General features: G+C 40.6%; 1 protein-coding gene across 3 annotated transcripts in view; it reads left to right on the plus strand.

Moving 5' to 3' along the window:
* The window catches only part of LOC123499521 (atypical protein kinase C-like), a 76,201-nt gene that overhangs the window by 64,941 nt on the left and 1,260 nt on the right, over positions 1-10,000 (plus strand). For 2 of the 3 annotated variants that reach the window (XM_045247579.1, XM_045247578.1), the window contains 8 exons: positions 247-332; positions 679-919; positions 1,320-1,367; positions 1,527-1,708; positions 1,821-2,055; positions 2,237-2,417; positions 2,688-2,805; positions 2,893-2,964. In XM_045247579.1, the coding sequence (XP_045103514.1) occupies positions 247-332; positions 679-919; positions 1,320-1,367; positions 1,527-1,708; positions 1,821-2,055; positions 2,237-2,417; positions 2,688-2,805; positions 2,893-2,955 (1,154 nt within the window). In that variant the 3' untranslated portion in view covers positions 2,956-2,964. Of the gene's footprint in view, positions 1-246; positions 333-678; positions 920-1,319; positions 1,368-1,526; positions 1,709-1,820; positions 2,056-2,236; positions 2,418-2,687; positions 2,819-2,892; positions 3,063-5,745; positions 5,862-6,798 lie in introns of those variants that run through there. The other variant, XM_045247580.1, reaches the window with a different exon arrangement.

A 10,000-nucleotide genomic window follows, 5' to 3' on the forward strand; every position in this document is an offset into this window, starting at 1 on the left:
TTCTCTTACACACACACACACACACACACACACACACACACACACACACACACACACACACACACACACCCCAAGCACTACTAATCATACCTCCATACCAACACAACACATCCCATCCAACACCACACACGACACATCACCTCACTTGGACCATGATGGGAAAGTGGCCAGCATGCTATGGGGACGCACCTGGCCTCGTTTGTCCTGCATGTAACAGCGCAGACTCACGGTGTTTCTCGTCTCTAGGGAGCATCTACCGGCGAGGAGCGAGGCGATGGAGGAAGCTGTACAAGGTGAACGGCCACATCTTCCAGGCCAAACGCTTCAACAGGGTGAGTAGTAGGAGTAATGGTGTGAAGGGAGAGATTACAGATAAGATGGAGGGTTGAGATGGGAAAGGCAAGTGGGTGGAGGCTCGAGTTGAGGGAATGGTTAAGGAAATGAGAGTGACAGGGAAAGTAAGGTGAGGACAGAGGAATATATGTATTGGACTGAATGATTAGGGAATGATAGTGAATTAAATGGAAGAGGATGAAGGAATGGGAATAACAGAATGGTTTGTGGTTGGTGAGGCTTTAGAAAATTTAGAGATTTAATGAAGTGAAAATTTCTTCATTCCACCACCACCACCACCACCACCAACACTCCTAACTCTTTACTTTCCTCTGGTGATGCCAGCGTGCCTTCTGTGAATTCTGCAAGGACCGCATCTGGGGTCTGGGTCGGCAGGGCTTCAAGTGTACTCAGTGCAAGCTGCTCGTCCACAAGAAGTGCCACAAACTGCAGAAGGTGCCATGCAATGCTGATCTAGACACCTCAACAGACACCCTTGCTTCCCACGAATCCTCCACCCTCCCCCGCAGTGGCACCAATGGCAGGATGGCAGTGCAGGAGTTCACCGAGGAGATCTCAGGAAAAGGTAGTGATGGAGGATCATGTTTTGCTCATGGCCTTGTATGCCTGTTCCTCTGCAGTTGAGATTCCTTATGTAATTACAAGGGATGAGTAAACAGTTGTGTATTTGTTTCTGCTGTTCTTGTACTCACGTGGGCTTGATGAATTAAATTGTTCTACATGTATGATTACTTTATCAGAAGTATTTCAGTATCAATGCAAGTACTGTAGTTTGATTTCTTTGTCAGATTTTGTACATGAGTATCAATAGACAATGCTTTCCATAGGTTTAGCTTCGGAAAACAAAACCAAGTTTTGCATGTAGGTACTTCTTGATAGTATTTACTGTAAATGGTATTTTGCACAATGCTGACTTTTGTTATAAGCATTAAGGAGTCCTGTTGGTTACTAGCTGTTTGTTCCAGATCCAGGTATAACTGAAGAAACACCAGTGGAGATGCCAGCAGTTACAGGTAAACATACATACAACATCATTTTATATCGCCAAGCTATACAACATAATCCTTATAATTGTTTGTTCTTTGTAATTTCATTGAACACAAAAGACTTTCTAGAAACATTTTCTGTGAAGTTTCTTTTTGATGAAGTGTGTGATTTGTGTGGCTCTGCAGGCGGCAGCAGTGAGCCCATGTCCCCGTCAGGCCAGGCCGGACAGTACTGCCTCGATGACTTTGAGTTGATCCGTGTGATTGGCCGCGGCTCTTATGCCAAGGTTCTCATGGTGGAGCTCAAGAAGACCAAAAGGATCTATGCCATGAAAGTCATCAAGAAGACACTAGTCACAGATGATGAGGTAATCTTTCATTCATCTTAGCCCTACAGCATCAAGAAGAAATTTTGTTAACATGTATCAAATATCCATCCTTGGTTTTTGTAATAGTATATAATTTTTATTTCTGTTTCAGGACATTGACTGGGTTCAGACTGAGAAACACGTATTTGAGACTGCTTCCAATCACCCCTTCCTGGTGGGTCTGCACTCCTGCTTCCAGACTCCGTCCAGACTCTTCTTTGTGATAGAGTTTGTGCGTGGTGGTGACCTCATGTTCCACATGCAGCGGCAGCGACGCCTCCCAGAGGAACACGCTAGATTTTATGCTGCAGAAATCTGTCTGGCTCTCAACTTCCTCCATGAAAAGGGTAATTGATATTGTTTCCTAGTATTGATAATGTATATGCAAACGTTTCTGCTGCTATCTTTTCTTCAGATGCATCTAAGTAAAGAGGAACTGACTCAGTGTATGAGGAGTTTTGTTGTTGTAGTGTGGGAGAAGGATAGATGCATCATATTAACCTCTCTTTCTTCCTGTTGTGTTTAAAGGCATCATCTATCGAGACCTCAAGTTAGACAATGTACTGCTGGACCATGAGGGCCACATCAAGCTCACTGACTATGGCATGTGCAAGGAAGGCATCCGTCCGGGAGACACAACCTCCACCTTCTGTGGCACACCTAACTACATTGCCCCTGAAATTCTGCAAGGTGTTGAGTACAGCTTCAGGTGAGCATGTCTTGCCTTGGTGCTGTGGTGATAAGGATTTCTCTCATGGTGAACCATTGTAAAGAATCAGTGCCTTTTTTTATGTCCCTTCTTTCCTTTTCCATATTCACTAATTAGCATTCAGTGTGAATTTTTTTTTAAATGTCTGAGACAGGTCAACTGCTAGATTTAAGATAAGAGCTTACTGAAGCAATACATTGATTGTGTAGATTGGTTTTATAGAATGCAGTCCCTTTGTGTTGAGATACTGTGTCCCTTGTCCCCTGTCAGTGTTGATTGGTGGGCCCTGGGTGTGCTGCTGTACGAGATGCTGGCTGGCAAGAGTCCGTTTGACATTGTGGGTGCTTCAGACAACCCTGACTGCAACACAGAGGATTTCCTCTTCAAGGTGAATAAAAGCAGTTGAAATTTCATGTTGTAAGTTTGCTTCCTTTGTATATCTTCCACAGATCATATTTCTACTATTTATTTCCAGTCATCCTTGAGCGGCCAATCCGTATCCCTCGGTCGCTGTCAGTCAAGGCTGCCTCCATCCTGAAGGGCTTCCTCAATAAGAATCCAGTGGATCGCCTGGGTTGTCATCCCGAGACTGGCTTTACAGACATAATTTCTCATCCCTTCTTCAAGACCATCATCTGGGAAATGGTCAGTAGCCATGTCAGTTTGGAGAACTTTTTATTTTTGCTGCATCTCATAACTAGAAAGAATGTTTGTATGTCAATTATGTTCTGTTTCCATCAATAAGCTTGCCTCCATAATACATGTCTCATTATTTCTCCATGTAGCTTGACTCATATATACAAAGGATTTATCTTGCGAGAGTCAAGTTATAAAGTAGAATGAAAGTTGAACGTTAATTGTGGGAGACACTACAAATTAATGAGTGGCCTCCCCTCCCCCCATCCCCTTATGTGACAATGGAAGCTGAAAAAATCACCAAGGAATGAGATTATCAGAGAGCAGTAAGGCAAAGAAAAAGTTACATTATAAGATCTTTCAAACAAGGAGTATATTTTTCAAAGAAGCAGTGAAAGGTATTGCTTGCAGAGGTACTGATCATAACCTGTCATATTCTTGGGTTTCATATTGGTGTAAACACATAGACCATGAACATGGTAAGGAAAGGAAAGGAGTAAGAAAAAAATCTTAATGGAAATTGATTTTATTATCTTTTCAGCTTTTTCATATTATTTAATACACTTCTTATTTCAGCTGGTAGCCCCATGATGCAGTCTCTTTTTTAATTGCTGTATACTGTATTTCTTTTTGATATTCTTCCCTTCTCCCCTACCTACCTTTTGTATAAATCTTCTCTTATCTTCTTTGATTCATTGAAGGTTAGATATTCTCAGTATGCCCGTGCTAGCATTTAAATTTGAGCACTGCAGGAGTATTGATGTGTAAGCATGTATATACCATGTAACAGTACTGACTAGGAAGCACACAATGTGAAATATGCAGTAAAAGTTTGCAATGGTGTAATGGTGTACTATCAGTTCACTTTATTATGTGAAAGAAGTAAAAACAAGGGTTAGGAACACTGGAGTACAGGTGTGCATAAACATAGGTATGTGGAAGCATTATGGAAGGAAGGGAAAATATGTGAAGAGGTATTCAATATTCAATGGAAAAATAGTGTAAGAGAGAGAGAAGATGCTAGATATCGTGGTTCAGACATAGACAAGGACAAAACTGGTAAAGAGCTGAGACTTGTGGGGCATGCCTATGATGAAGGGTAGGACAGCAAGTGTGAAGATAAGGAGACTGTGTGATTGCATAATAGTGGTGCACATGGCTATGGAATACAGGGAAAGGATTTAAGATTCAGATAATGGAGTTCTGTAAGGGGTGCTAGTGTTGCCAGTAGATTAAAAGGTGGAGGCAATGAAAGTGTAAATGGAGTATTTTGTTTGTGTAGCATTGCGTAGTACTAGAGAGAGAGAGAGAGAGATCTGTTGTATCTTACTGTGAAGGCTCATATAATTTGCAGTATATTTGTATTAAAAAGTGATGTATTGTGCAGAGGTTAGTATGCTTGGCTCTTGCTGGAGAGGACCAGGTTCAAATGATTGGTGAGACCATCCTGTAAGTCTGTAAATGTGTCTGGTGACTGTCAGGAGTGAGTGGAAGACCAACAGTTCTACCCTTTGTGTGTGTGTGTGTGTGTGTGTGTGTGTATGTGTTTGTATGTTGGCTAGACAAGACAGTAAGTGATTTGTGCCATTCTTGAAAGGGCAAACTGGCAAAGGTATAAAAAGAAAAGAATCTTTCCTATTCATATTCATTGGAATGGCCATTTTCAGCTGGAACAAAAACAAATTCCTACCCCATTCAAGCCACGGGTGGATGGAGAAAGAGATCTTGAAAACTTTGATCCCCAGTTTACAGCAGAGCCTGTACAGTTTACTCCTGACGACCAGTAAGTCTAGCTCTCCTGTGGCCTCCTCCCTCACCACTCCCTTGGTTGTGCTGCTGGTCAGGCTGACAGGCTGGTGAGAGTGTTGTGAGCTTGTGAGGTTTATGAGGCAGTCCTGTAGAGTTATCAGTAGCTGGGAACATAAATCTGTTGTGCTGTGTGGGAGTCAAACCACTTGTGTAGCAGTGGTGTGTATCTGGTCTGTGCTGCACCTTCATCCCCTGGGCTCCATCCTTTGCCTGTTTTCTAAAATAATTCCATCCTGAAACAGCCCTGTTGATGACAAGCTAACCTGCCTGCCTGTCTCAGTTGTGCATCATTGCACTCATCCATGCCTTGCATATTAATGGGATGAATGAATCCTGACATGATTCTAAAACTGGTTCTAATCATAAGCTGGACTGAATCACTCAAGCACTTTCAGGATGAGCTTGGATGCCAGTGCAATTGACTCAGCAAAACAGTTCTCCCGGGTCCTAACCAATGACTTGCATTCCAGTGGTCCTCTCTCGTGATTGGTGCTGCTGCCCTGTGTACTGGTGTGCTCATGTGTAGTGGCAGTGTGTTTTAATAGTGCTGTTTTAATGTGGCTTATATTACAGACTTATTGGGCTGTGGTATTGGTAGCATAGTACTTTGCTGGTGCATATTTGTGACTATATTTTGTAAATGATACATAACTTTAAACTTATAGATTGCCTGTACAGTAATTTTTATATCTTAGTGCTGTTTACTTAATGTGCATTGGTCTGTAATGGAGGTATGTGGTTTTCTGTGCAAATATGTGGCATTTTAGAGGCAAACCTGTTGGTGGCTCCTAACTGGGTGTGATGTGGTGTCTCTTGGTAGCACACACAACATACACACGTAGTGTTGGGTGGGAGTCAGTAGCTGTGTACGTTGTGTTTACAGTTGGAGCAGCGACAGGTTCCCCCGCCTTACCGCCCCCGGCTAGACTCTGACCGTGACCTGGCTAACTTCCCCCCAGAATTTACAGATGAACCCATTCAGCTAACTCCTGATGATGCGTAAGTACATTCTCTGTCACTGACTACCTCTGCCTCACACCTGCTGCCTTCTGGTGACTTATTCATTCCATTGTAGAAATAGTGATGTCATTCTGAAACACATTTGTTCAGATATGTACATTGTAATTAGGTAAAAATTTGGTTTGCACATTGTGACACAGCATGATGCAAAGCACTAATCTGAAATAACATAAGGTCTGGCAGCTGTAATGTGACTCTTCCACATCTCTAAATGTATGCCAAGCATGCCTTGCTTAAGGAATGTTTATGATGTACTCTGATGGGAATGGGAGTAGCGACATGCACTATTGAAACAGCAGAGCTACTAAGGATTGATATTGATCACATTCATATTTGAGATCATTACTTGGTCTTTCCCATTTAGAACATTACGTAGCAAAGCACCAGACTATTCATATTTTATCTCAGCAGCAGCTGCTTGTTCCTCTTTGCACAGATCCATCAGGTAAGCCAGTTGTACATGTTAGGTTGTGGTGTGATGGTGTGGTGTGTCTCAGCAGTCAGTCTGGCCAGCAGTTACTGTATTATAATTTGTAGCAGGATTATCATGTTTCACTTTGATAAGTCAGTAACTCCTTCAGAGACTATTTGAATTCCAAACTTTTATAGATTGTTTCTGTAATAGGTTCAGTTGTACATAATAGCAGTTAGCTAGATCAGATTGAAGGTAAGTTTGAGTGAAGTTGCATTGACAGATTCACACTTACAAATTTATCATTAAGTTGAAATATGTTAAAAATTGAAAGAAATACTTAGTAATTAATATTACAAATAAAATCAATGATATTTACATTGGCTCTTGTGATATTTACATTTTGCTTATGTAGCTGTGTACTAAAAACATTATCATTATATCATTATTTAGTGAAATAAAGTTTGTGTGAATGATGACAACTACAACTTGAGTGTGTTGCAGGCGTGCCATTGAAAACATCGATCAGAGCGAGTTTGAGGGATTTGAGTACGTCAACCCGCTGCTGATGAGCATGGAGGACTGTGTGTAATGTGGTGGTGGGCCAGTCAGCCTGCCACTGCCCTGCCTCACCCGGATTGTGGCTCCAGCGTTCCATCGTCTTCATCAACACCCAACTCTGCAAAGGAGGTTGTGGAGCTTCTGCCATGTCCTCATATGTCATTTTATGTATATGTCACCTCTCACTTTGAAAAAGTTATTTGTGAAGTGAAGGCTGGCATTGTCATGGGTAGCGTGAGGAATGGTGTGGTGTGGTGTAATGAAGGTGAACTCAGCATGGAAGCCAAAGTGAAAGATGACTGAGCTAAATTGTATCCAAAAATTCCATCAAAGTTACCCAAAGTAGCACACCACACTGAGGAGCATTAAGTAATAGGAGAAGTTTGTGTGTGCCCTAGCGTCATTTCACATTTTCATCCATATATATATATATATATATATATATATATATATATATATATATATATATATATATATATATATATATATATATATATATATATATATGTATGTATGTATAGGTGATAGCAAACAACCAAAACACACTTGCAATGGAGAGCCAATGGATTCATGATGTGTAGTGCCTCAAGTTATCCCTTAAGATTCTCTCTGTGCCCTATGTAGTTTAATTTCAGCACTTTATTTTGTTCTAATTTTCATATACTTGTTGGCTTTTCAAGTCTTATGACTGAGTTGTGGAGAAGAAGTGATAGAAAGAACTTGTATGTAACCTTTCATACCAGCTCTAGGACAGGAAAACAATGTTGACACATTATGTGATGCTTCTGTAGGGACCAAATATAGAGTCTTGTTGAAAGTAATGGATCTGCCAGATATCTCACAGGCTGGTAATTGTTTCCATAGGGAGTACAACTTTAGATATTTATTTCATGGCTTATTTACACAAAGATTTTTTTAAGTTGTAATTGTAACCTGCTGTTGTGTTAGTTTGTAATGGTTGTGCAATATCCAGGCATAGAGAAATTTAAAAGCCTCTAGGAGTCTAGGCAGCTCTTTATGGCAGCAGCATATAAAACTTTTGGAAAAGTAAGTATTTGTTGAAAAAAGAGCAGCTAACTAGGCAGCTTTTATGTCACTGATCAGGAAGGTTCATTGGTGTCTCTTTTAGATAGATAAGAATTGGGTGCTATATTTTGAAGTGTTGTGAGTCATCATGGTCACACTGGAGAAGTGAGTGAAGTTCTGTGGCTTTCATAGGTCCACTTCCCAGCTGGTGACGACAAAACTTAAACAGCATCATCAGCGTGGTTTTTATTTCACATTTTGTTGCATTTCAGTGATTTTTTTCAATATTGTATGCATAAAAAAAGTATTCAGATGTTGAAAGATGATATGATATCTTCTACCATGTGATTATCAAGTTCTCACATGAAGGGGAATTCCTGGTGTCTTCCGCATTGAGGTAATTGTGTCAGGCACTGGAGCAGTTTGTTAACACGTTGATGCCCCCTGTGGCCGGTGATGCAGGGGGTAGATGCTGCTGTGGCCTGCAGAGCTGTGGTGATTCCAGATGGCTGTGAAGCCGGTTCCTGTTGGCTTAAATTGTAATTCATTCTTCATGATTTGATATTATTAAGAAAGATAATTTGACAGTTGAAGCCAGTCACCATTCATCTATTCATGATTTGCATAATGTTTTCATTATCATGAATTTTGTTGACTCCTGTGTCAGAGGTCACAGGTGCAAAGTGCCTGTTACAGAGCCACAAGATGTAATTTTGAAGCTCTAGGTTGATAATTATTTAGCTTCCAGTTGATGTAGACATGTGGGATGCTTCTGGCTCACCACTTACTGACTGACAGAGTTGGCTAAGTCACAGCTCTTTAGGGAGTCACGAGGATGTGCTGGGTTGCCAGAAGAATGGCAGCCGAGTCTCTGGAAGAGGTGTATGAAAATGCATTGTTTGTATCATAATAATAGTATACAAGGCTGTAATCCTAAGGTAGTATCCAGCTTCATCCTAGGAAAGAGAGGAGCTTCTGTGAAGTTTCCCAGATTGCCTGAACCATGATATTCCGGGTACTTATGTTGGCGCTCAGACATGCCTTGGATATTGAGTGGACTGATCAACACTAACCATTCCTAGGACATTCCATGCATAGAGGGAGAAGGAGAGGCTGCTGGCCTTCCTTACACCACTGGCCTCTTCACTCTTCTTTACTCATCAAAGCTTATTTTATTGTTGAAATTGTAATCTGCTCTAGCTTTTGAAATAGTGAAGTATTTCTATTATATTATTATTATTATTATTGTTATTATTATTATTATTATTATTATTATTATTATTATTATTATTATTATTATTATTATTATTATTATTATTATTATTATTATTATATTAATTGTTATTAATATTTTTTTGTCAAAAGCCTCAGTGACTACTTATGATGATTTCTCTCTCTCTCTCTCTCTCTCTCTCTCTCTCTCTCTCTCTCTCTCTCTCTCTCTCTCTCTCTCTCTCTCTCTCTCTCTCTCTCTCTCTCTCTCTCTCTCTCTCTCTCTCTCTCTCTCTCTCTCTCTCTCTCTCTCTCTCTCTCTCTCTCTCTCTCTCTCTCTCTCTCTCTCTCTCTCTCTCTCTCCATGATTTGATATATGCTTAAGCTTAATCTTATGAGGCATTCTCATTTATTATTTATGAATGCTACTGGTACATCACAAGTTGTTATCTTTAAACATCATTCCTTTTCTTCTTAACATTCAATGAAGGCTGTGTTCATTTGCATATAAAAACTGAATGCAAGGAAGTTCTGTGTAACATTTGTATATTCTTACAGTCCTAGGAAATAACAACTTACGTTTTCCTCTTCTCATTTTTTTTTATGACTGTGTGTGCTGGACAGAGTAAGGCTATTTATTGGCGGTGGCTTTCAGGGTCCATTGCTTCTTGTCATTGGCTGCCAAAAATTAGTGGATGCAGTCTGCCTTAACCTTCCCTGAACCTTCACTTTGTAGGCGGCCTGTAACCAATAGTTGATCAAACTGTAAAGTAGATACTTACTTCATGTCCAGTTGTGAGTGGCCATTTTGCCTCCGCTACTAAAGTTGCCTGTGAGGTTTCGTTACTAATTCAGGGCTAGTAGTGTAAATGCTGTTAATTCATCCCAATTGAATGTTATCCTACCC

This window comes from Portunus trituberculatus, chromosome 50 (genome assembly GCF_017591435.1).
Source record: "Portunus trituberculatus isolate SZX2019 chromosome 50, ASM1759143v1, whole genome shotgun sequence".
NCBI lineage: Eukaryota > Metazoa > Arthropoda > Malacostraca > Decapoda > Portunidae > Portunus > Portunus trituberculatus.